The sequence below is a fragment of the Primulina tabacum genome, chromosome 8 (genome assembly GCF_025594145.1).
Source record: "Primulina tabacum isolate GXHZ01 chromosome 8, ASM2559414v2, whole genome shotgun sequence".
Lineage (NCBI taxonomy): Eukaryota > Viridiplantae > Streptophyta > Magnoliopsida > Lamiales > Gesneriaceae > Primulina > Primulina tabacum.
This window is the reverse complement of record NC_134557.1, coordinates 9,852,484-9,879,287: the sequence shown is the minus strand read 5'-3', so window position 1 is coordinate 9,879,287 and position 26,804 is coordinate 9,852,484. Positions and strand designations below refer to the sequence as shown.

The 26,804-nt window shown below is 34.8% G+C and overlaps 3 protein-coding genes across 3 annotated transcripts; all 3 read left to right on the top strand.

The window, feature by feature from the left end:
- Positions 1 to 362: 362 nt before the first annotated feature.
- On the top strand, positions 363 to 10,270 carry LOC142553685 (uncharacterized). The gene is made up of 13 exons (XM_075664125.1): positions 363 to 552; positions 686 to 1,043; positions 2,282 to 2,459; positions 2,531 to 2,580; positions 3,179 to 3,271; positions 3,349 to 3,437; positions 5,319 to 5,397; positions 5,557 to 5,639; positions 6,367 to 6,445; positions 6,541 to 7,249; positions 8,486 to 8,569; positions 8,698 to 9,406; positions 9,805 to 10,270. Exons 1-13 carry the CDS (start codon positions 521 to 523, stop codon positions 9,935 to 9,937), a joined length of 2,676 nt encoding a protein of 891 aa, XP_075520240.1. The 5' UTR covers positions 363 to 520; the 3' UTR covers positions 9,938 to 10,270.
- A 1,058-nt stretch (positions 10,271 to 11,328) lies between these two features.
- Positions 11,329 to 17,646, top strand: LOC142553684 (uncharacterized). Its single transcript, XM_075664124.1, has 13 exons — positions 11,329 to 11,476; positions 12,242 to 12,483; positions 12,578 to 12,704; positions 13,465 to 13,592; positions 13,679 to 13,748; positions 13,843 to 13,945; positions 14,533 to 14,650; positions 15,072 to 15,153; positions 15,815 to 15,876; positions 16,503 to 16,575; positions 16,659 to 16,739; positions 16,883 to 16,963; positions 17,384 to 17,646. Exons 2-13 carry the CDS (start codon positions 12,281 to 12,283, stop codon positions 17,546 to 17,548), a joined length of 1,293 nt encoding a protein of 430 aa, XP_075520239.1. The 5' UTR covers positions 11,329 to 11,476; positions 12,242 to 12,280; the 3' UTR covers positions 17,549 to 17,646.
- A 1,427-nt stretch (positions 17,647 to 19,073) lies between these two features.
- Positions 19,074 to 24,578, top strand: LOC142553683 (uncharacterized). The gene is made up of 3 exons (XM_075664123.1): positions 19,074 to 19,313; positions 21,235 to 21,566; positions 22,199 to 24,578. Exons 1-3 carry the CDS (start codon positions 19,112 to 19,114, stop codon positions 24,521 to 24,523), a joined length of 2,859 nt encoding a protein of 952 aa, XP_075520238.1. The 5' UTR covers positions 19,074 to 19,111; the 3' UTR covers positions 24,524 to 24,578.
- Positions 24,579 to 26,804: the final 2,226 nt, after the last annotated feature.

Here is a 26,804-nt window from a genome sequence, read left to right as displayed (position 1 = left end):
CATGGTCCAATTTTTTGTTTTTGTTTTTTCAAGATATGATAGAGGTCTTTGGATATATATTACCACAAACTTTATTTTTACTAGTTTTTTTTTTAATTCTGATTGTGGAAAAGATTTGCCCAACATTTAGTAGAACTCAAATATGAATCCTTGGTCAAATATTTTATGATTTAGGATTTTAAAAAAAAAATTAAATTTCAAGAATTTAAGAAGATAATATATTAAATTTCAAGAAGAAATGTTAGATCTGATCTGAGTCTGTCATAATAAATAATTAATAGGAAATTAGGTCAAATCAGAAATTTTCTTGAAACTTGAGGGACCGAAGTATAATTAATGACCTCCAAGGCAATTCTCAAATCTCCGTTTATCTCTTGTCCCTCGCCCCTTCCCTCTTTCCCTTCACCATTTCATTTCCAATTTCCAATTAAATTTTCAAAAAAAATAATTTAATTTTTCTCCCCGCACAAATAAACGCTACACGGTCAATTAATTTTCCCCGTATTTTCATATTTTTCTTATGGCATTTCATGTTGCTTGCCCAATTACATGGTACCATTCTCTTAATCACATGGCTCAGCCCACTATTTATTTCTACTAATTATAGTTTTACACTCTCTGAAGTGTGTGTTTTTTGGGTTTTTGTGATGTGGGTTTTTGAGTTTGAATGATACTGTGTTTGCAGTCGGAAGATATGCTTCTGTGCGCTGGGGTTTCCGCGGAGGCTGCAGAGCGAGAAGGGCAAGATCGAGTTTTTGCAGGAGGTTGCTGGGGTTGAGCAGTTCTTGAAGGATCCGTGGCTGATCAAGGCCAGGGAGGATGCGACGATTCAGGTTATGGTGCCCAAGGTGGTTGGTTCCTCCGTTCCGGCGACTCAGCCGCCGCAGCTTCCCGCTGCGATGGGTGTTGGAGGCGGAGACAGCGGGGAGGAGGTGGCTGCAGCTTCAGCGCAGGTGAAGAGGGTGGCGCTGCAGAAACAAGCTACTGCTGCGTCATTGGTGGCAGAGGATTATGCGAGGAGGTTTGAGTCTGGTGATTTGATGGTGAGGGTTTTCAAGTGATGCAATTCATTTTTTTTACTAAGACCGACATTATTCTTGTGGGTATTTTTCCTGAAAAAATGTGTATTTATATGGAATATGTGGAGTGTAAATTGTTTACTCTCTTTAGGCAGTTTTGGTTTCAATTATGGGGTGAGTGATGAGTACTTGTTTGTATTGCTAGATTTTTCAGTTAATTTAGTTTGAATTGGATTTTCAAGTTCGCAATATGCACATTATGCCACCTGAATTTTTGGATACCGTAGTTACTTGGATGAAGTTTATGTTTTATATTAAAAATCTTTATATGGGAGTTATTGTGGATACTGTAAAGCATCGTGGTCTGTATTTTTCAATGCTGGGGCTTAAGTTAATGCGACCAAGGAGATGTTTTCTAACCTTGCAAGTAATTCTTACGTGAAAGTTCTGGTTTTATTGCACATGGCTGAGGAAGTCATTATTTTATTGTGGTAATAGTTACCGTCACCATTATCATTAGCTGTCGGTTTACATACTGATCTTATGATTCTTATCTCATATGGACTATCAGTATATTTTTTATTAAGAGCTTATTTTGGAGATTTTACCTGGATGAAGACACTGCCTTTTGTCAGTTGTTTGGGGGTGTCTGTTGCAGACAACTTATAGCTTTAAGATCGTGTTTTCGTGGCAGAGGTTAAGATTCCTTCCCCTATTGAAGAAAACTTTTTACAAGAAGGCTATACACTTGTTCAATTGCTTACCCTGTAGAATTCCAAATCCAGGCTGAAGGCTGACCACACCTTAGAACGATGGTGATGAACGATCTGTTTTTTCCTCAGTATGATTCCAGTCTTGGGAATTGGCTTGGCCAGAGTTATTATCTCGACCTGCCATGTATTAGAACCTGCTTGGTACTTGCACAAATTTAACGAGTGTGGCTAATAAAAAAATCGGTTAATGTCTTTATTCTCATATGGTTGCATTCCTTTGTATTTTTGCAGAGCTGCTCCTGAATTATGTGTTTGTTTGCTCCTCTTTGATTTGAAATTATTATTTATGCACTATACTGAAGCATGAATCCTTAATCATGTTATAAAGTTGGCAAAGTAGTTGATAATTGTCTGTTTCTTTTTCATCTTGCTTCATCAAATTACATGCCTTTTGGTATTTATGTAAAGATTTTCTGTGAACGCACTTATTATGTTGATTCACGAAGGTAGAAGTTCCGTTGAGATGCTTGTGGACTTATTGTTTAACAGACGTCTATGAAACATGCCTCTGGAGAAGAGCAAGGTCAATCGAATGTCAAAGTTATGTGCCGGCTATGCTTTAATGGGGAAAATGAAGGAGGTGAAAGGGCAAGAAAGATGCTGTCTTGCAAAACTTGTGGCAAGAAGTATCACAGGAGCTGCATAAAATCTTGGTCTCAAAATAGAGGTACCATTTGTAGCTGCGAAAAAGTTACTAAACATGCGTTTGTATACTTTGCATTAAAGTTTTGATTACAGATCTTTTTCACTGGAGTTCCTGGAGTTGCCCCTCGTGCCGGATATGTGAGGTAAATATCTTTTCTTTGCTATAGAATCACACTTCTAAAATTAATAACTAAGACTTGTTCTTTATCAAATATCAATACGGGAAAGCATTCTACTATGCTGATGATAATATTCAAGGGAACTTAATGCTAAAAGTGAGTAGAGCCAATTAGTTGTTTTCTTGGAGATTTTAATTCTATTTCAGAAATCAATAACTCAGTATATCATGCAGATAGCTTCTTTAGATATATTGTTTTGGTTCCTCGATGAGTAGCTTATATGTGCTAATATCGTGAGATTGCAATTATAATACAAGGAGGAACTAGGAAAAGTTACTCGATGAGACTAATATCTGGATCATTTTCCTTGAAACCATAAGTTAGACATATTTTTTTGTGGTACTAAATAATTGAACTATGAAAAAAATGCACCTATTTTGTGGTTAAAGCATTGATAAGAAATTTTGATAAATGAGAGAGGGTGCTGTTTTTATTCCTTCTTCTCCTTCATGTGTGCTAATGGATGGCTCATTAGGATCTCGATTTGATTTCTGATTATTTAACGAAGTCGATGAAACATGGTTTAAACATTGTCTTCACTTCTCATAATTGGCCTCCTTAGGTTTGCCGAAGGACTGGAGATCCAAATAAATTCATGTTTTGTAAAAGGTGTGATGGCGCATACCATTGTTACTGTCAACAACCTCCCCATAAGGTGGGTTGTGAATTCTGTATCCTCTTAATCATGTCCAATTTTTTAGTGTCTCATGTATTTTCCTTTTGAGCATGCAGAATGTTGGCCATGGGCCTTATTTGTGTCCAAAGCATACAAAGTGTCATAGCTGTGGTTCTTCTGTTCCAGGAAATGGGCTAAGTGTAAGGTATAAGTTTTCGGCAATATTTTGGAGTTTCTCCTTGTCTTTCATATCCTAGGAGCTTTTGCTGTCTTTATTTGGTTCTCCAAGCTATCCTGTCAAGTACCAGACTTTGTATAATGGACAATCAACTCATTTTGTAATCTGGAATTTTGAAAATTGTTTCTCTGAGTTGGCATCTGTGCAAGGAAGGTTTTTGTGTTTCTAGAGTGGAGTTGCCATCTTAAACAAATTAACATTATATACATTTCGCAGTCGTGGTTTTTCCAGGATTAGTTTTGCATCTTAATTGTTTATGGATATAAAAAAAATATGCTTCTGAATCGTTTATGGATATAAAAAACAATATGCTTCTTGATCGTTTATGGATATAACAAAAAATATTATTTTCTAGGATAATGAAAAACATTACAATTTATTTTTTTTCAAATTTTGGAACTCTTCATGAATTACGTATTGGTTTTCTTGAAAAGCGAGTTGTGGTATTTGAATTTGAACCGAGCGGTATGTTCCTTTTTAGCATGATCTCCCTTGCTTTATTTTATTATTTTTAACTGTATAAATTTGATAAGTTGAGGGTGTTGATTACAATGAGTATCGGAGAAGGCTGCAAGTTCCTAATGTTCTTCAATTTTAGGTTATTATAATGCTCAAACTTGGGTTCTCATATCGTTGTTGCCAATAAAGTTGGTGTTTTGTTTCACTTACAGTTTTTGTGCACTCAGGCACATATGCTTTGTAACCTAGGCCCGAAGCATAAACCGAGGCGCATGTCATATTTAAGTAAGGCTCATGCCTTATTGGTTTGCGACATATTCAAGCACAATATTATAATATCTAGACGTGTGTAATTGCAAATTATTGAACAATAACAAAACTATGTTCAATTAGTATTCAAGACAATATGAAGGGCTATTATGTCGCATTTTACCCTGAATTGACTATCCATTCTGTGAAGTGTGTGCCTCTAAAATGCACCTTAGGCCTTTAAAGTGCACCAAGGCACGTGCTTGACAGAGATGATGAATATTTGTGCCTCGCATCATGATTTAACTTATGAAAGTAGTTACAGAGGGTGAATAGGGTGTGTGTTAATTAGAAAACCTTCTATCTCTTTCTAAATGTTTTGCTCTTCCTGGTCTCCAAACTCATTTAATTGAGGAAGAAAGATAGGTTTGTGAAGAATAATGTTGAATTCGCTTATACGACATAATTATAATATTTGTTTAGATTTTTAATTCTTGAAGTTAAATGGAACTTGTCTTTGGGACAGCTGATTAAATAAGTATTTTGTTAACTTTTTGGTCAACTATCGACAGGACTTTATAGTTTATCAAGTAGAGCACTTGAATACTTTATTTTTTTTTTTAAAAAAGTACACTTGAATACTTTCTGTCTGCTTTGGTGGAGATACTATGTATAAGAACTTTCTGGATTACTTTTGGCTGGATCTAGTTATATATATTCTCTCTCTTTCCATTTTCTAAGACTGATGATATCTCATTTGTAATATCTAAATCCATTTTGCCCACTTCCGTGGGTGTGGCTTGTCTATTATTTGGTTAATTGGGGTTTTCCGTAATGATGGTAAATCTTGAACATTCGCTGGAGTTGATTTTGTTGTTTATATACATGATTTACCTTTGTTTCTATGAATTGAGAATTTTTTTATGTAATATTTAATCTAGAGAAATGGACATAATAAGTGTGTGCATTGCATGCGGCAGCTGTTGTTGTGATAGTCTTATGGAGGACTGGAAGGCAATTTTCTTTATGCTTTATGAATACTTTTGAGGGTGGGGTGGGGTAAACCCTTTTTCTGGGCAGATTTGTTTTTACGATAATGAAATCCGACTATCTCACAATCATAAGACTGAGTTATTGCAGGTGGTTCCTAGGGTATACTTGTTGTGATGCTTGTGGAAGATTGTTTGTGAAGGGTAATTATTGCCCTGTTTGTTTGAAGGTACGACTTAGTGCCCCAACCATTTGTTTTGATTTGATGTGCTCACTCTGTTAGTCAAATTGTACGTGCGAAAGGTTACATCCATGCCTAGCATGGTGATATTTTAAACTTGATTTGAAGCTAAAAAGGTTGATAACTTGTTTGTTGTAAAAACTGAAGGTTTATAGGGATTCTGAGTCGACACCTATGGTTTGCTGTGATATCTGTCAACGCTGGGTTCACTGCCCCTGTGATGGGATCAGGTTGGTTCTCTAGTTTTTGTTCATCAAGTTAATCCCATGATGATTTCCTCCATATTTTTTCGCAACCTTATCTTATTTACACACTGCAAATGTATGTATGTAAATGTAAAATAAGTAATTTCAGCAGGCTGATGTATCACATCTCCAAATAATATCTCACCCGTACACAACTTAAGTTTTCACTATTCATAATTCTCAGTAATTCTACAAACTTTTCTACTGAACTGTGAAAACTGTGAAAAAAGATGAGAAGAAATAAAGTCCTTGCGAGCACTGTAATTCTCTGTTCATTTCTTCCCCCTTTCCCCTAAAAAAAGAGACAGAGCACTTTCCACTTTCCTTTTGTCCCTGGCAGTAACAAGTTAGTTCCACCATTCAGCCTACTTTGACCTGCGTCTCTGTCTCTGTTAGGCATTCTATTCACACTCCAAGCTTTGATTTTGGCTGGAATGTGTGATCGAAGTTGTGCACTTATATCACCCTAGACATGTTCTCTTTCATGGCTTTTTGTAGTTATTTACAAGTCTCCAAATACAATAATGGATGACTTCTCTTGTGATATTGGCCATGGCTTTTCTAGGGATGATTATTTTTAATTTTACTGGTCTTTAAGTTTTTGGTTCTACATGGAACCCGACTATTTTTGTATCATAGGTTGCTCTTTTGATTAGATTAGTTATCTTTTGATTTATTGTTTTAACTTTTTGTTTGCTGCTATTCCATCCAGCGATGCAAAGTACATGCAATTTCAGGTTGACGGACATCTCCAATATGTGTGCCCTACATGTCGTGGAGAATGCTCCCAGGTGGGCTTTCTTGCATAATTGGTTTCAATATATGCGCAACATGTAAATGCTCCCTCTTTTACTGATGTTTTCCTCAATGTCTCTCCTCTTACCAGATTAGGAATCTCGAGGAGGCTGTTCAGGAGCTCTGGAGACGAAGAGATGAAGCTGATAAGAATATGATAGCAAGCTCGAGGGCTGATGCTGGGTTGCCAACTCAGGAAGAAATATTTGACATTTCACCCTTTTCAGATGATGAAGACAGTGGATCTGTGGTGTTGAAAAATGAAAATTGCCGTTCATTGAAGTTTTCTCTTAAAGGGATAGGTGATAGTTCGCCAAGAAAGAAAAAAGAACATGGAAAAAAAATTTCAAATAAGAAGTATGGCAAGAAAGAGGGGAATGAAACATTCTTCGTTATTGGAACTGATGCATCCCAGAGGTTTGAGAGACATCAGGATGGTCAATTGTTTGGACGCAGAACTGGTGATAACTACAATGAAGAAATGCAATTTTCTGGTGAACCGGCTGCTGGAGATAAGGCAGCAGGCATATGTTCAGTTAACGAAGCAGCAGTGCCTAATCACAAATACATTGATGAGGTTACAGAAGCCAACAGAAAGAAGGCTTTGAGAACAATAAAAATAAAGAGTAACCAATCTCACGGAGATAGGGAAGGAATTGGAAACAATAGTAATGTGAGTAAGACTGCACAAGGACCCAAACTTGTTATACATTTGGGTGGACGAAGTAGAAATACATCTAGTCCTCCGGGATCGGAGGTTTCAAATGTTAAGAAGGAAGAGGTTTTGACTTCACCATACGGTATGTCCTATGAGATATTTGTTTGTTTATTTTGCTTTTCTTTCAATTTGAATTGTTAAACTTTGCATGCACATACAATTTCTGTGGAATTTAACATATTAGGGATCAAGCTTTGGTAGTGCAGGAAAGCGAATTCTATAGAAATTATGTGGAGTATTTACTGATTGTTTTTGGGTATTGGAATTTTACTGTGTGTAAGAATATGTAGCTAACGAATACTTGTTTTAGAAGTCCAATTTCTGCTTTGGATTAATGTAATTAAACAGTATTACATGAAATCAAAATTTCAGTCAAAATTCTGGGGATCTGAAATTATCGGAAAAGAACCCTGCTGATGATTGAAATTAAACAGCATATGATATCCACTTAATTGAAATATGAGTTTTATCTCACAGTTGTCAATTTGTCATGTATAATGAATTGGGCTTGATAATGGTGGGAAACTCATAATGGAGAAACTGACTTATAGAAAGACTTGAAATTTGAAGTTACAATATATTTTTAGTACGCATGGACTTTTCTCCAAACAAGATAAATGCTATAAACATTTAAAAACCTAACAATTCTAATAGGACAAATGATCGCTAAGAGTGATAATAAATATGGAGTTTACTTGGACTTTTTCGAAGTGTGTATTGTTGCTATTCTCATAACAGGAGTACATCGAATCACTATATTTAGCTTTGATGGTATCACATTGATGCTTCCCTATCAAATGGCATTGGCCTATATAGGCCCTTGCATAATTTGCTCTTCAGCTTTGTGTTATATCTTGCTGACTTGTTTGCCATAACCATGCCATTCGAGAGGACATGGCAGGGAAATTGGGGATATTAGCGAGCAATCTGTATTTTCATTGCCCAAGTATTGCCACCTTTAGTATTGTGGATTTACGAATGGGAAATTCCTCTATATATTGCTGTGAAAGAGTTGTTCCAGTGCAACATTCAGGAGACAGAATCTTGGTCTTGGATTTGACATGTTGAAACCCATTGGTTCATAGATATTCCAATTACTTGACACGGATAAACTATTGAAATATGTTTGAAAATCCGATGAGAAGTTTTATTCTGGTTAATGGCATTTGGAAATAAACATTAATAGTTTGAGAAAATAGGATATTACAGGGAGAGAATTAACCATACACAAATGGATAAACCATTTAGCTAGTCTGTAGCCTATTGATTTTTACTTTATGATCATTCATTTATTAAGCCATGTTTCTCATAAATACAGTGGGCACTGAGGATATTATTCAACAGAAACATCATGAGTACATTAACAGTCCTGATAATGCAGTTGAATCCGGGGATAAAAAAGGTGCTACTCTTTAGTTTAAGAAATGTTGTCCTCTACACTTTCTTCATTTATTCTCATCCTTTTTATCTTGCAGTACTGTGTCTACATTTTTTTTTTGCAAATTAACATTTATGTCTTGTGAGATGCAGGACATATTAGCCACACTGATCAAATGAAAGGTTCCAAGTTACGAGAAAAAGAGGGTAACTTGATTAAGATCAAGAATACCAATTCAAAAGCTTCCGACGTTAGCTCTAAACTTGCTGGAGGCAAATTCAGTCATGAGGATGAACCTGTTTCTCTAAAGAATGCACATTCAGTAGTGGGAAAAAGAAGCACTGAAGATGGTGCATCTACAAGGAGTGGTTCTGATGTCCTAGTTAGCCAGAGGAACAAATATTCTTCAATGAAGTACGCAGAGGATAGGCCTACTGTTTCTGGGGACTTGGACGATGGCAATAGTAGCATTCCATCAAATTCAGAGGCATCAGCGAATGATCACAAGCCTTTTTTGAAGTTTAAAATTCCGAACAATTCAAACAAAGGAAATCAAAATGTTCCCGATAATTTGAATCAGGGATTAAGCCGAAAAGAGAGATCCGATTGGAGAGTCCATGTGGGACAGATGGTAATCAGAACTCCCTCTCCTTTGCCTCTTCCTGGAAAGGAAGAGATAACTTATAGGCGTGGTCAAAGGTCAAAACGGCGTAGACCAGTACCAGGTGACGAAGATACGTCACAATGGCATGAAGACAACACTATGAAGGAGTTCACTGATGCAAACTGGGTATTGCAGAAATTGGGAAAAGATGCTGCTGGTAAAAGAGTTGAGATTCATCAGCCGTCCAATGACTCCTGGTGAGTTTCTTCTTCTTCATAAAACAGTACGCGTACATGTATATGGTGTACAAGGTAAAAGAAAATGAATTCTATAATGTTTCTTGGGAATTTAGTGGTAATAAATGACCGATGCACTTGTTAAATATTTAACCTTTTCATTTTGTGGCTGTAGACATTCGACACAGTTTAAGATTATTATATTAGTACCCCACCACCACCACACCAAACTTAAAAATTACCAATTGTTAAAAATGAATTATGATCACAATCCCGGGCCAGGTACCGAATAGATGTTTGGTGCACATTGTACAAGTTTCAAGTAATTGATGTTTTGTCCATGTATCAGAGGCTTCATCTCTTTCTGGGATTTTAGTGTTGATCCAAAGATTGAGTTATCCCATTCTCTTTTCTTTCAGGCATAGGGGAACAGTATTAGAAGTCTTAGAGGGTACATCAACGGTCTCCATAGCACTTGATGATGGAAAGCCCAAGAATTTCGAACTTGGGAAGCAAGGAATCCGTTTTGTTTCTCAGAAGCAGAAGCGTTGACTTCGCTCGTTTTACGCAAATGTATGCCTCCCAAAGATGACAGGTGAAAGATTTTATGGTAACTCGAAAGTCTAAATTGTTTTGTGCTGGAGCTTATATGAGGCAATTGTATTGTATGGTATCTGAAGCCACGAGATGGAGGGAGCTTTGGTTTTACTACATCCATTCGGAGGAACAGGGTGCTTTTGACATGATTTTGCTCTCATTTTCTTTAGGAATAGGAGTTGAAGTCATGTTTTAGACTACAGTAGTTTATATGGCTGCATTTGCACCTAACATCAACACTATCAATATTCAGCTTGTGTTCAATTGAATGAATTCTTCATCATGCAACTATCCAAAATTAAGATGTTCAGTTATAGAGAGAAAAAAGTAAAATTTTATAAGCCTCTCTATATTATTACTGCAAATAAATTCCACTAATCATATGATATTTTGTGATATTCACTTAAAAATGCCACTTTTTAACTTGTTTACTGATCTTTTAAAGGTGCCATTTTTGTGCTTGATGCCAAATTGATCTAATTTTTTTTTATTTATACTAGGCCATCGTTCAAGTTTTTTTATTTATTTTTTTTATTTTTGGTGAATTAGGCATCGCTAAAATTTTCATAAATAGAAATATGATAATGATAGGGATCAATTAAATTGTTATGAAATTCTTTAAGTAGGTTGGTTGATGAGAAATTCGTTATGCAATGATATAAATATTAATTCAGCAACATTTTTTTAAAAAAAAATAGACAGCAAATATTGTTACTCTACTATTTTTTAAAAATGCTCAATTAAATTTGAATAACCTCACACTACTATTCTATTAAATACGAAACATCTTAATAATTAGTTGGTAGTATGCAACATTTTTCTTGATATACCTGTAATTCACACAAAATGTTGTTAGAATCAATTGTTAAAATATAATACACTGTATTTAATATTTATGAATTAAAAATTATAAAATAATAAATTATTATACAATTAATTTTAAACTTATAAATTACTTTAAATATCAATTATTATTTAAATGCGTTGGGACGAATATATAATTTATCTGATACGAATATCCAATTGAGTAGATCTCTTGTGAGACGGTCTCACGAATCTTTATCTGTGAGACCGGTCAACCCTACCGATATTCACAAATTAATACTCTTAGCATAAAAAGTAATACGTTTTCATGGATGACCCAAATATAAAATTCATATCACAAAATAAGTAATACTCTTAGCATAAAAAGTAATACTTTTTCATGGATGATCCAAATAAAAAATTTGTATCACAAAATACGACTCGTGAGACGGTCTTATACAAGTTTTTTCAATTCAATTTACGTAAATATATTGAGACAAACATATAACTTATAATTTATCTGATAAGAATATCATAAACAAATGAAGATATGTGATGAGGCCTAAGACCCAATTAATCAAAGATATCATATACGACACTGCTGCTACGATAGGCGGAATGAAGATGGAAACTGGGCGGCCACTTTGTTTCTGGAGGGCGAGTCCTGCACAAAGCCTTCTCTTCTCCCATGTAATTATCTATCCCTCTCTCTCTCAATTGATCGATGTCCTAAAAGAATAGAAGGATCAATTTTTGTGGGATTTTCTTCTGTTTTTAAATCTGTCCTAAGTTATTTTCCCATGCAAGGAATGGATAAACATGACGGAGCTAGAGTTTTGGATAGTTTAATATAAACTATGATGTGGTTTAGTGAGTTTATCAATTAATTTAATATGAAAAATGAAAATACTCAAGTTATATGGTTTTTTGGTGTGTTAAAACACGATTATTATTATTATTTTTTTAAAATAAAGTGTAAAGAAGTTCATATATTGGTTCGTCGAGAAGCTTTAAATGGGAGGCGGATTGAAATTTTGGAACTTTATAATGGTTTGATGAAAAATGAGTGGGTGTACTACCGTGCAGCAGTGATGCTAGTTTCTGAGGTAGATATAGCTAGAAATTTTCTCAAGCAGCTCATTTAGTTAAGATCCAAAACGCCCATAATTTTCCTTTTTATTAATTTTTACGAACAAATGTTTGTTTGAATCACCTTAATTGTTTTGCACATCATTCATGTAATATTATCTTATCATCTATGAGGGAACCTTTGTTTGATGGGTTTTATAAGGTGATAAATATGTACTGGTCTTGTATCATCATTTATTTGTCTATCTCAACAGCTTGTTCGTACCAACTAGATCAGCGTTTATGCCATGTTACTTTAAAAAATCATCTTTACATGATCAGTGTTTCCATCCTGTTGTGTTATTTTTGTTTCTATCCGATGGATAGGTATATTAGGGAACAATCTGCAGTCCAGCAGTTGGGCAAATGATGAAGTATGCTGGGCATGCTTTGTTTGCTTCTGTATCTCCTTTTCATTCTGTTATCCCGAAAGGCCATGGCAGACTGTCACCAAAATTAAATTATGGAAATCCTTTAAAATTGAGGAAATTTGAGTGCTACTATGAGAAGCACATGTGCCATAAGGAGTCGATGATGGTTGCCTCCCGGTACCCTCCCCCTTGGTTTAGGTGAGCTTTTGAGTTTTGACTCCCTTTATCGTCAAAAGGTTTTGGACATAGCATAAGTTTAAAATCTATGACCTATTATTTTTTTTATATTCAGTGTTGCTCCAATGATGGACTTCACAGACAATCACTATAGAACTTTGGCCCGCCTCATATCAAAACATGCATGGCTATACACCGAAATGATTGCTGCCCAGACAATTGTATACCAGAAGGGAAACTTGGTAAGGATATCTGCACATTGTTTCTGTTAGGTTTATTAGGAAAAAAATGCACGGTTTCTATTAATGCAGTTCTCAAAACAATGGAAAATTTTGAGTGCTGAGATCACTATGATCAAGATTATATAGATGAAGCTCAACCAAAATGTTTTTCTTCCATCTCCTTTATCATGATACAGCAGGAGATGATGGAATATGCCTTAGCGCTTGAGGGATTACAGAAAAAATCATAGTTCTGTTCGGATTTCATCCATCGATCTCAAATGATTGTATAACTGAAGAATGTGGGAATCAAATTATCTGAATTGTGAAATAAATCGAAGTTATATTGATGCAGATTTTGACGGAAAGCCTACACTAATCAATGCCTAGGAAGTTTGTTACAAGGATTTTCTTTCCTTAGATTTTCAAATCATGTTTTGGTCATCTTTCCAGCTGTTCTCTTTTAATTGGATTTCTCACTTTACTTTCTCATTTCCGTCTCTGAAATTTGTGTCGAAGAATCCAATTATAAAAGACATGTATTGTAATTGATGTAAATGTCTTTTATCTGTCAGTTTCCTTTCTTTGGGGGTTCGTTAGGATGTTTTTCCTTTTTCATAAATAATTCTAGGTATAATGTTATGTATTACTAGCTTTTATCTTCATGAGTGTTAACAAAGGAGATTTTAATCTTTTGGTACACTCATTTCATGTTACCAGAGACACTGGTCCTTTTGGCTCAAAATTGTTCTGAATTAATTGATTTCTTTGTAATTACCAGGATAGATTCTTGGCATTTGGTCCAGAGCAGCATCCTATAGTGCTCCAGATTGGGGGAAATGACTTGGAGAATCTTGCTAAAGCGACTGAACTTGCAAATTCATATAGCTATGACGAGATCAATCTCAAGTTTGTTCCCTAGATATTGGCTATTTGTTGGATATATTTTTAACATTTATTTCTAAAAGTACTGAAATAAGATATCATCTTGGCAGCTGTGGATGTCCAAGTCCAAAGGTAGCTGGAAAAGGGTGTTTTGGTGTGCGCCTTATGCTTGATCCAAAGGTATGGGTACTGGTGTTGAGATTGTCTGACGTTAAAAATTAGAATTTATGGTAATGAGTTCTGATTTTAGTCACCTTTTCATTGTCAAGGAAAGTTTGTTGCTAATGCTATGTCAGTAATTTCTGCACATACGAATGTTCCCGTTAGCGTCAAATGCAGAATCGGCGTTGATGATCACGACTCATATAATGAACTTTGTAAGTTCCAACTCTACCTCTTACGGCTCTTTTTTTATTATTTAACTCAAACATTCCTCATAAAAGTGGTTATTCTCTTCAAAAGACTGGTATTGGCGAGATATTGAATGCACGGGTTGTTCAGCTGTGTTTCCTGAATAGATAGATATATTTGGATCCTGGCGCGATGCATAGCCTTCTTTCCTTCTTTTTTTTACTTTGTCTAATTGAAGGAAACAAACTTGTGTAAGTTCCTATAACTACTAACTGCATTCATAGTGCTCCAAAAGGAGTGGTTTGTCTGTCTAACCACGTCCTTCACGTCCTTCGTGTTACTGAATCTATGTATACATGTCCACATTCATGCTGATTCCATGTTCTTGATCAGTCGATTTATCTGGACATTGGCTCTTATGCTGACTTAAATTGATTCCTAAAGGCTGCAAGCTCACAATGTTTTCAGTTACTTTTGTTATGCCAGTTTTTTTATGTTATCAGTAGGGTTCATCTTAATTATCGTAATTAGTGATTTTCCGTTTTATTTAGGATCTTACTTTTGTGACTGTTAAATTATGTCCAGCATAATTAATAATTCCCTTTCTGTGCAGGTGAGTTCATATACAAGGTCTCATCTCAATCACCAACAAAACATTTCATAATACACTCTAGGAAGGCATTACTTAACGGAATCAGCGCCAAAGAAAATAGATCCATACCTCCCTTGAAGTATGCATTCGTTTTTTCTTTTGTCCCCATTTTAAATACACATTTATATTTATCCGCATGTGTTCATCATCTCTTAGAATTCATTTAGCGCTACTGCTTCGTTTTTTAAAAAATTTTGAAGGTTGCTTGAAAGTATTTTTCATTGATTGAGCACCAAAGAGGTGTCTCATAGATGCACCCAAGAGATGTTGTCTATCTGTAAGGGAATTTCTCCTAGGAAATTAGCAAAAGAAATATAGCTATCAGACTTCTTGGTCAGAAAAAGAGGATCCAAAAGAATTTTTTTTCAATTATATCAAAGTCATTTCATTCACTTGAAGCATTCCAGAATTTCTTTTGATCCATGATCTTTGATAACCAAAAAGGATAATACCATCTGTTTTAGTTTGTTTTCTTAATCAGTTTGGATCAACTGATGTAGATATGAGTACTTCTATGCTCTTTTACGGGATTTTCCAGACCTGCAGTTTACTATCAACGGAGGCATAAATACCATTGATGAGGTAACTATAAACCATATCCCATTATGATAAGTATGGTGTTTTGAAAATGATTTTTCACAGATAAAACTATCCCCAATAGAACCCCTATGTTTTTTGTTTTTAAAAATAATAATCTCCTATGTACTGAAATACATCGCAGATGGCTATTTAAAAATTAAACATAGCGGGCCTTTAAAAAAGTTGCCCCTTTTCATAAACTTAATTGTCTTGTCATATTTAAGCAAGAGTTGGTTCTATATGCTAATCCTTATTTCTGCTGTGTGCATGCTTAACCTATATATTTTCTTGTATTTTGCTTCACTTCTTTTCGTTTTATGAAACTCTTTTGTTCTGGATGATTGTTGTTTCCTTTTACTTGATTTTTTGAGGTAACAAAGATCATCAAAGTCTGGATTGATGATGGATCGTCCACTTGATGAGAAACCAAATCATATATTGAATGGACCTTGTATCAATGGTCTAACAAGTTTATTTGCATGCCTTCAATCAAACACGAATATCATGACAAAAAACTCAGCTCACAAAAGAAAGATTTCAGTTTGACATGAGAAATTGAATTAACAATAATATCCTAATTGCTGACTCATTTCACTAATATTTCTGAATGGTTTTGATGCCATGTCTCCTAGTTTTCTGTATAGATTGATATTTATACTTTTAGGTAAATGAAGCCCGAAGGGAAGGAGCTCATGGAGTCATGATTGGACGTGCAGCTTACCATAAGTACATACTATATGAATCTATGAGTTCTTTATTCGTATGCTTTGTTTTTTTTTTTTAATTTTCCTGGCTGACCCAATTGCTCTTGATTAAATTAGCATATCTTTACATCCTTTATTTGCATATGAGTTGTTTAGTCTCTGTACTTAAGTTGCAGAATCTAACCTTGTTTGATATGCTAGCAGCTGCTACCTGTGACTTTACCTGAAAATATGAACTCTCCTTTAAATTGAATATCTTCTCTAAAACTGCCATTTCCTGGCTTGTGAAGATATCATTCGAGATGGGCTTAGAAATGAAAAAAATTTGGTCTGGTAAAATTGAGCTGAATTACAAATGCAATACTACCATTAAAGAATGGTTATGTTGATGAGATGACAAGATCCAAGAATGTGTATGGAACCTGATCCTTCGATTTTGTGAATTTCAATGAATCTCCATTGGAAACAAACTTTCGCAACTCATTAAAAAAAAGCGCATGAACAAGCTATCTGCGTTTTGTATTTTCAAAACTTTCACTGGAACCGTGGCTCTTTTCAAGTATCCTAAACATCTAAAAAGCGTTGAGTTTATCTATTTCTTTTACTTTCTTCTACATGTCAACTCAAGGAAAAATTTATTTTTTACAGCCCCTGGAATCTCTTGGGACATGTTGACAGTGCCATATATGGTGTACCTGCTAGCAATTTAACTCGGCGACAAGTTGGTCAAATAAATTATGATTTATTTCTGATCTTGCTTAAATTCATATTTACATACCTGTATCTGGTCATTCTTCTGTGTAGGTTCTTGAAAAGTACCGGTTGTATGGTGATTCAGTCTTGGGACTATATGGAACAAAGCCAAATCTTCGTGATGTTGTAAAAGTATAAAATAATCTTCTTCTCATTCATGTTATGTTAAAAAATTCTCAAGGAATCAAAATGAAGGCAACCATTATGTTATTCTTTGGGATCATTGCCTGTCAAATTTGACTCGTAATATTTAACGATACCTCAATCGCATGCAGCCTTTGCTTGGTTTTTTCCATTCAGCACCTGGTAATAGTCTATGGAAGCGCAAAGCTGATGCAGCTTTACAGAACTGCACAGTAAGTCATCTCATCTCCTTTTCAAGATGTACCCAGCACAATTTTCAGAATTTTTATTTTAAAATCGTATTAAAAGGAACTATCAGAAATCCCGGGTTCTGTGGTCGAAGGTCAATAAGTTCAGAATTTGTCAATCTCTTGTTTCAACTTCAAGTGAAGAAAACATATAGTCAGTTATGAGACAACTCCATAACCGTAATATTAATATTTCCTCTAGGTTCTGAATATTGTTGTAAAATATATCTTTTCACATTTAAATTGCTTTAGAAAGAAACCGTGCATGTTCTATTATAACTTCGCCTTGTATTGGTTTCATAAACGGATAACAGGCCTTTGTTTTCTTGCTTCAGGATTGATAACATTTCCTTTTTCTAGTAGATGCCATCATCAAGTTTTATCACGTGTCTTTGAATCTTTCAGACAATAAAATCTTTTCTTGAAGAGACCCTGGTGGCAATTCCTGATGATGTATTGGATTCACCTCTTACCGAGGCTCCTCTTGTTTTTCCAGATGTGTTTGCGAAATCGAAGTCTCTGCTACCTCCTCCATACACAGTAAGAGAAGCAGAGCTGTTGTATGCCTAGTTTTCATGTATTTTTATCCCATTCCCTGAGTTCTGCACTCAAATCCCTTTCGGAAGTATATAATATTTCATTGAAATAACATTTGATTGATTTGCACTTGCTTTGGATTAGAGTTAGTGCTATTGGCGTCAATTTTACCACGGGTGCAAACAAACATAGTCGAGCCAAGAAATTTTACCTTCACTTTGGCTTCGCTTAAATTGCAAATCCAAGCTTCGTTTCTTTAGTTTAAATTTCATTATCGAGCTCTATTAAGTGAAGCTCCAAGTACTTTTTTTGCATTAATAATTATTTAGGTCTAAAATCATTTTGATCTTTTCATTTAAGATGTGTCAAAAGACCTCACTGGGCACAAACCCCACCCCCTTAGTTTTTTTTTTTTTTTTTTTTATAAAAAAAATCATTTCCGGATTAATTAAGTTGAAATAAATTACCATGAAGACATGGATGGACTCATCTCGTGTCAAATTTCTGTCAAAAATTTGAACCATTTACCCACGAGTCCTTTCGAAATTATTTACTATATTTTTATATATAAAATACTTGATGGCTAGGTACGAAAATATAATTATAGAAGATGATATGATTAAAATAGGTGTGTTTTTAGATAAACATTATAACATAACATCTATTTTAATATTTTTTTTCACTTAAAATTATATTTTTCCGAAAAATTGTCTAAATAAATAAATATATACCTATCTACATTATATATAAATCGTTAATATTTGCATTAAATATAAATAATTAAAATGAACAACTTAGAGGGTAAGAGTGTGAGTTCAATCAAGGTTGATAAATTGCGAGCTATTCTTTTATTGGAATGTAGCGTTTTTTTTAAGTTCTAAACTCATTCATTTTGTGTTTGGGTTAATGACATATCGAAAGTTTTGTCTGCACTACAAATTCAATTATCATTATTAACCTAATATGCGTGGTATAAATTTAATTTTAGTACAATAGTAGCTATTTGAGCCACCATGAAGATAATATCGTCGAAGTAGATTGAATTATATTTTGATTTCTATGATGATTAAACTCCGATAAAAGCTTCATTCAAGTGTTTCAGACGCGGTCTTTCTGCTGCAGGTGTCTTGTTTTAACGCTTTTTTGGTCTTATATCTTCGAGGTTTGAACCCTTAGGTTGTGGAATAATTTCAACTTATTTCACAAAAATATTATGTCAATGTGTAATGAACTGAAAATAAATACAAGAAAGAAATATAAGTGATGAGAATATATTGAATCTACTTGAGTAATCATTTTTATGAATGATGTCGTGAAAAATATCAAAGAATAAAATAATCAATTTCAAAAAAATATAAATAAATAAATTTTTTACATGTAAATAAATATATTATAATTAATTTTAATAACACGCATATAAAAATAAAGAGATTATATGAAACAAGAAATAAATAAAAAAAAATGAAGCGACAGAATATTTCACACATATATTAATTTGTATTCGGAAAGCAAATGCCGCTAAAGTGTTGAATGTATGCGATTCACCTAAAGCGTATATATACAGACTATATAAAACACGACAATGCTAACTGGGAAATGCAAGCAGAAGAAAGCATGGTTATGGTTCCATGGAGCTTCGATGCGAATTGGACCATCGCTCACGGTTCTCTCGAAGGTTCTGTCACAGTTGAGTCTCCGGAGTACCCGATCGCCGAATCCGACGCGGATGATTCTGCGCTAAGCTCGCCACTTGTTCTCAAGCCTTCTCGCCTCGATTCTGGCCCTTGTGAAATTAAGAGTAATTTCCTCGTTCGCTTCTTCTATTATCTATCGATTTTCGGAATCTTTTAGTTTTTTTACAGCTTTGTTTGGTTTACTGTTTATTCTAGGGGATTTCATAGGGTTGTTGAATTTTGGTCGAGGGGGATTCATCGCATGGATTACTTTCCTGTGATATTTAATTTTGTTGCTCTGATTTTTGGAAGCGATTAAAAGGTTGTGAGAAACTTTTAGCCAACTTAGGATTTTCTCGAACATAGCACGGAGTAATCTAGCTTATGGATATTGTACCAGATGATTCCACTTGTTTTGACTATTGGATGAAAAATGGGGTTGGAGAGTGAAGAAAGCTTTCTAGGTAGAGACCACCAATCAGAATGCTACTTTGGACTGAAACGGAGAGACATCTATGTGAAACTTGATTTAATAATTAAAGGAAAGAATACCTTGCAACTCTTTTGAACATGGAGGATGGTTTGCGTAATCATTATAATGTATGATTAACTGAATATGGACTACTGAATCGTGATTGTAATCAGTTTTTGCGAGATTCCTTGGATACCATGATGTTATTTATTGGCTATAATATCATTAGTGCACTGAGTTCCTCTAGCAACGATAGGCAGTGCCTGATGCGTATATGCATAACATCTACGTTAAAAATTATCTCCTGATAATATATCCAACCGCAAATCATGTTCCCCAATTCACTTCCAACAAATATGCACGTGAGAATTTAAATACTTACTATAAGAATATTTTAACAACCTGAAGTGGCGCGCTAACTAAAAATATTTTAGTTCACATTTTAATGAGCTTTATTATAATTTGTGTATGACGTAAAAATATATATAAATGAAAATTTAACTAAATGATGTTATAAAATTTCGATTTCGTTAGGCATGTTGCATGTATGTTAATTTAATATGTTCAAGATCAGACATAAATGCAGGTTTAATGTTCACAACACCATTTGTTAACTGGAAAATAGATATGGAACAGAACAAATTTGTTTATAGGAGAATATTTGCTTATCTATAGGAAATGTTTCTGAATTGTAGCATATGGACATACACAATTTTCGTTGCCCAGAATATATCTTTTGTTACTTTTACTCATCAAAAGTTAAAATGCATAGTTGCTCAGAAGTTGGATATGTTGCTGTAATAGGCACAAAAGCCCGAATTAGGGCAAATAACGATCCAATCCAGCAGCCCAACAAGGAGGATAATAACCTGCTTCAATCAAAGGATAACGATGAGAACAATTAAGGATGTTAGCCAGCTTCAGTCAAGGAATAAAGATTTCAATCAGCTTTCAGACTATTGGATTTTAGTTTCCTAATTTATTGTGCTTTCTAAATTTGTTTCATGATTCATGATTGGTCGTTGGTTTCCTTATTAAAATAGTATCCTATTTGTATTTAAGTGAGAAAATAAGTGAAATAAGATATCAAAATAATATTCCAAATTCTTGAGCAACAAGATCGTGAGGTTCTCTCGAGAAAACGAGCCTCTAAACTTAATCCAAAATAGGTGGGAAAGGCAGAAAAAGCCACAAACAAATCAACGAGCTTAACGATCAACCACTCAATCGCCCTATAACTAGATCTTTTACCAAGGGTCATAACAGCTGCCTCCTTGCAGTAAATCGATTACCCACTTGGATGAGCTTAAAATACTGAAGAGCGAATGATGATATTAAGTTAAGCATGCTGTTCTTTTTCAGAAACCTGTGTCCATGGAGCCCAGCTATTCTGTACTTTCTTATGATTATAACACTCTTGAAATGGCAATTTTTTGAACTTGTTTTCTATTCGATATGCGACAACATTTATTAAGCACACATTATTAAAACATTATATCGGTTTATGCTATTCTCATCTTTACTGGTTAAATGAAATATAAATTTCAGATGACTAACAATATCTGTGCTTGCAGTATGTTTTAGGAAAAAGCACGATCTTTGTCAAATTTATGTTCGAAGCACTGCTCGTGTATATGAGGTGTATTATTCATGTCGTCCTCAGATTAGCAATGAGTATCTGTGCACTGTTCGGTGCAATGCTGCTGAAAGAGATGAAAAGTTGCTCCAAACAACGGGCATTGAATATGTTTCCAAGAAATGTGGTGATTGTTTTGTGGGGGAACTGCCTGAAGATATCGTTACAGATGGGGGCAGTGGTGATGATGATTGGGTTAAGATTAAAGTTCCTGAGGTTGGGCGAAGTTCTTTGGATAAGACTAACACTTACAGGGTGAAAAAAGTACAGGTATCATGTTCTCAACCATATCCTTTGAAGAATCCAGTTTTCTTAAATTTTGACGGTGTCTGTCCTTCTGTGCATTAGCAAAATGGGAGATTGTTCTGAACTTTTCTTCAAATGCTATTCAGATACATATCGATAGCACCACTTCTATAAAATTGTCAAATAAAATAATGATAGGCATCCAGGGTGTTGCAAGAGTCCACAAAAGCAAAAATTGATTTGTTTATCAATTCTGGGAAAAGGCACGAATCTTTCATGTATATTCCTGAAACATTTCTATTAAATGGTCAATACCATGCTGACAGGGTTATTCACTAAAAAATGATCCATTTTTCACTACATATTGTTTGATTGATTCTGTTGTCTTTTTCTAATTGTATGTTCTTCGGTTGTACATTTCAACGTGATGTTATATTAACTTGCCAAAATTTGGTTATTTATATTCCTTCATTTAATCAACACTAAAACGCGCTGGTTTAACAATTTAGCTGTTTTGTCCTTTGAAAATGTACTAGCTTTCCCCATTTTCATGCCACTTGCTCTATGTGCGTTAGAAGTTCCATGAGGACAGACAAAAGTTCAATTTTGTGTGGCCTGCAAATTCAGTGTGTATTATTTACCTTTATTATGTGTAGGATCTGTACGAGGCTACAGCACAAATTAGCGATGCAGAGCCTTGCTCATTGCTCACAATTCGATTCCTATCACTTCAGAATAAAAGCCATGTATATGTTGATGAAGTTTACATATTTGCTGATCTTGCGGAGTCAACTGATTCTGCGAATGAGGCAGTGGTCGCAGGCAGTTCGACTGGAAGTTCTCTAATGGCCATGCTCCTTCCTGCACTTCTGCAATCAACTAGATCGAGTATAGGTCCATGTGTAAAAGATAATCATGCCTCTGAGGAAGTCCTTAAGGATGATAAAATGGAAATTGGATTGAGAAAAACTGATGGAATTGATGTTGAATGTTCAAAAAAACAAAGTGATCGACAGAATGGAAATGTGCTGAATGCAGCTCCAGCTATATCAGCTGAACTTCAACAACCCAGCTCATATCCAAATACTAATAAATCTATTGGGCCTATGATAAAAATTGATGTAGGATCAGCAGGAGAGCAAGTTGATCAACAATCTGTGAAGTTGCAAGAACTTGATAAGGATGCAGTTGAGTTCACTGAATCCCAGCAACCCACCTCAGCTCTAACTACAAAGCCTGTGTACGATAATGATTCACTACATTATCGCCTTGAAAGAGCGTTGGAACAGCTTATTTCTAGGGTGAGCAGAGTGGAAGATATTTGCTTAAGGTTTGAAGAAAAAATGCTGAGGCCCATGGAGACCATGGAGTCAAGGATTCAACATTTAGAGACTCAACTTCAAAAACTTACTGGGAATTCTTTCTGTTGTGAACTGCCTCGTTGCACTAGAATATCTGCTCCTGCATTTTCCTGTAGCGAGTCCGACTCTAAGTCATTCTACAAGGGATGTGACTGTCCACTAGGTGTTGCCTCTGAGACTCAACTTCAAGAACTTACTGGGAATTCTTTCTGTTTTCAACCGCCACGTTGCACTAGAATATCTGCTCCTGCATTTTCCTGTAGTGAGTCTGACTCTAAATCACTCTATGAGCCAAGTGACTGTCCACCAGGTGTTGCCTCAGACTCTGAAAAGAAGGTTTTTCTATGTGAAGATACATCTAGTTTATTATCTACTGCAAATTTTCGTCCAAGTCTTGTGGTCAGCGCTCCTGAGTTTTCGTGTAGTGAAGATGATGATGATACTCATTGTATAAAACCAAGAGAAACCTTGTCAAGTAGTGAAGATGATGATGATACTCATTGTATAAAACCAAGAGAAACCTTGTCAATTGATGATGCGCTAGCTGCAGCTCTTTCTGGATTTATATCCGCTGCTAAAACTAATCCTTCTGATCATATTCAGACGATATCAGGCTCTTCCAGTTTGGTAGATGGAAAAATAGAACAGTGCAGTATGGATGAATCTTGTCAAAATAAAGCTCAAGAAATTCCGTCTGCAGAAAATTACGGAAGAGAACCTTCAGTATCTACTCAAATTCATTCAATTATAATTCCTAATTTTACTTCAGCGGAAAATGGTGACGATGGGCATCTAAATTATGGCCACTCTTCTTCAGATCCTGCAACTATATATGAAAATAAGGAGGACCATGATGTTGGGATGATTCCTTCTAGCATTCAAAGCAAAAAATTCTGTGATGTTCATGAAAACAAGAATATGGGTGACTTTGGGTTAACATGGAATGAGGGTTCTGTTGTTTCTACTAGCCTAGACAGAACATGCATTCTTAATGTGCACTCAAGTGACTCCGTCAAAATATTTGAATCTAACACTGTGGACAGCTCTTGCGAAAGGGGTGTCAGTTGTGATTGTACAGAAGCAGGAGACTTGGTGGGAACATGCAATTACCAAATTTATTTGGAAACGAACCCAAGAGAAGCAAATACTGATGGTCTTGATGATCAGGAGACTACAAAAAAGGTGCTAGGGCTTGATTCTGGGTGTAAATCTGTTGTTCCTGAAAGGTATGTTGCAGTAGAAGGGTCCTTCAAAGATGACACACCTGATAATCTTGAATCTTCATGTGCTTCCACCGTGGATTATGAGTTTCCCATTTTGGATGTGGAATTCGCTTTTGATGACTACACCAGTACCAGATCGCCCCTAGAAGCTCTTTTAGATGGCTTAGCAGAGTTGAATACTGAAGCCCATTCAATTCATGATAGAGCTGATGATGATGGGAATGCTGAGCAAATTATTGTTGAAATCATGGACGGCAATGAAACAGCTGATCTTTTGCCAAGTAACTCACTTGTGGTGGACCTGGCAGTTTCCTCTGAAGATGGGTCTTCAAATTCCGAGGGTCTGGATACCGTCTCCTCTCACATCAACCAAGAGGTGATTGTAAGTCTGATTTGATACTTCAAGTTTCTTGTTTGAATTGCATATATAGTTCCTTGGAGGTACACTTGTGTATAGAATTTTACTGACACATAATTCTCCCGTTTTCTGCTAAAGAATTGTGCTTCTTGGGCTCTTGTTCACGGGCTAACTGCTCTTGCGTTCTTAATGTCATTTAGTTTTTAACTGTAGAAAGTTGGTGCAAAAGTTATTTCAAGCTTCCTAATTCCTTCAAAACTTGTGGATGATGCATCAATGCAACTCCTTACGTGGATAATGTAATGACAAGATACATGATAATGAAAAATACTAATTGCATTTAATTCCACCCATGTATGTGTGTGTATGGTGCCTCGAAGCACATGTTTCACGCTTGTACAGTATTATATTTTGTGATTTTTTTTAGGAGTTTAATCGAATTTTTTAATTAATTTGATTAATGTTAAAATAGAGATAATATTGTAATAGTACAAATTGGTGATAAGCCATATTGCAATTTGGTGACAGACCATTACTCAAGCAGAAATAATTATAATTACTCAAGCGGAAAACAATTAAAAAACTTGAACTTGACTTGTGTGAAAAATGGAGCTACTTTTGCTCGAGTCGAGTTTTGATGAAACTGTTCATGAGTAGCTTGATTTTCTTCCATCCATAATCCTACCGTTTTGGAAGGTCCAAGGCACTGTGCCCTAAGAGTAGTAATAAATATCTTTATTTATTTCATTTATGAATGACTGAGTTACAATTATGGAGAAACAAACATAAAATTTAAAGGATATAATTTATTTTTTAACAAATATATATATATACTCACCGCTCTTTTAAATAACAATTTGGAACAATAAAATGATATTATAGCATAAGTTGAACAGTTCAGATATGCTTTATTATTATTGTGTAATTTTAATATTTGAGGATGAGATGTTTCTCAAAATTATGGATCCGAACGTACGTTCGAGATTTATTAATTTTCAGATTTTATTCAATATTTTAGAATATTTGAAATAAGAAAATCTAACTAATTTTACATATCAAGAGCAAATAGAAATAGATCATACTACCGAAGTAAAGTTATGATTCAAAGTAACAGATTCTTAGAAATAGTCTCAGATTTCTGTAAAATTTCAGTAGATCTTAGATAAATCCCAAAAAAAAATGTAAAATTACAGGTAATCGGCTATATTATGTATCACGTAAAATTGAAAAAATTCTTGAAAAATAAGAAGAAATTTTTTGAACATTAAAAAAATATTCAAACAAAAATTCAAAACCTAGAACAACTCAGTTCTAGTAAAACGATCTCGTAATAAAGGTTATCACATCCTTTGGTATTGAACCCTTACTACATCAAATAGAGAATGCCAAAGTAGTGCAAAAACCTTTGATCAACGACGAAAAAATGATCAATCTTATCAAAAATATCTCAGAAAATAAAATAATCTGATGACTATTATAGAAAGGATTGGTATCGATGATCTACAAAACGTTACATGGTCTTTTGAAAACATAAAGGCATAGATATGAAAATGAACACAACTGGAGGAGGTGAACAATCTCTATTTAACAAGGTACCTTCTCAAGAACCACCAAGAAAAAGTGTGAGATCCTATAAAACAAACATGGGAGGAACCCGAACAAATTTTCATACTGTTGGAGAATCAAACCCAGCAGGAACACGGTCAAGGAGAAATCAAATTATCTCGCAACAAACACCTTATGAAAAAACTGTTTTAGAATCGATACATCCTTATCATTCTTAACCTTGATGTACTAGATTTAAAAAAAAAGATAGAAGATCACATAGATGATTAAATATCGGCTATAAGAATCAAGTAGGAACACTTGATCTCAACAAAGTATTTATAAAATTTTTAGAAATAAGTCTTATGAGATAAGTTAAAATTGCTCGGGACATAACTACGACATAAACCAAATAGTTAGTCATAACAGGAGGATCTCTTAGTGATATAGCCAGAAGAATGACTACCCTATTTAAAACACAATTTATAGTAGTAGACTATTTTAACAGTCAAGACACAAAGAAGAAAAAAATATATACTCAAGCTCTGTATAGTCTTGAATTATATGACATCTGTTTAGTTGATAAATATATTATGTTATTCAATAAATATAGATGAAATTCCAGGATCGAAGAAAGTATAGAAATGCAACTTTTCTTCACCAAAATGCGAAGTTCCTAGAGAGAAATACTAATAAGAGAATATATCCCAGGCAAACCAGATAATCTGACCAGACGAGCATCTTTTCTTAAAGGAAAACAAGCTGAATGTTGTCA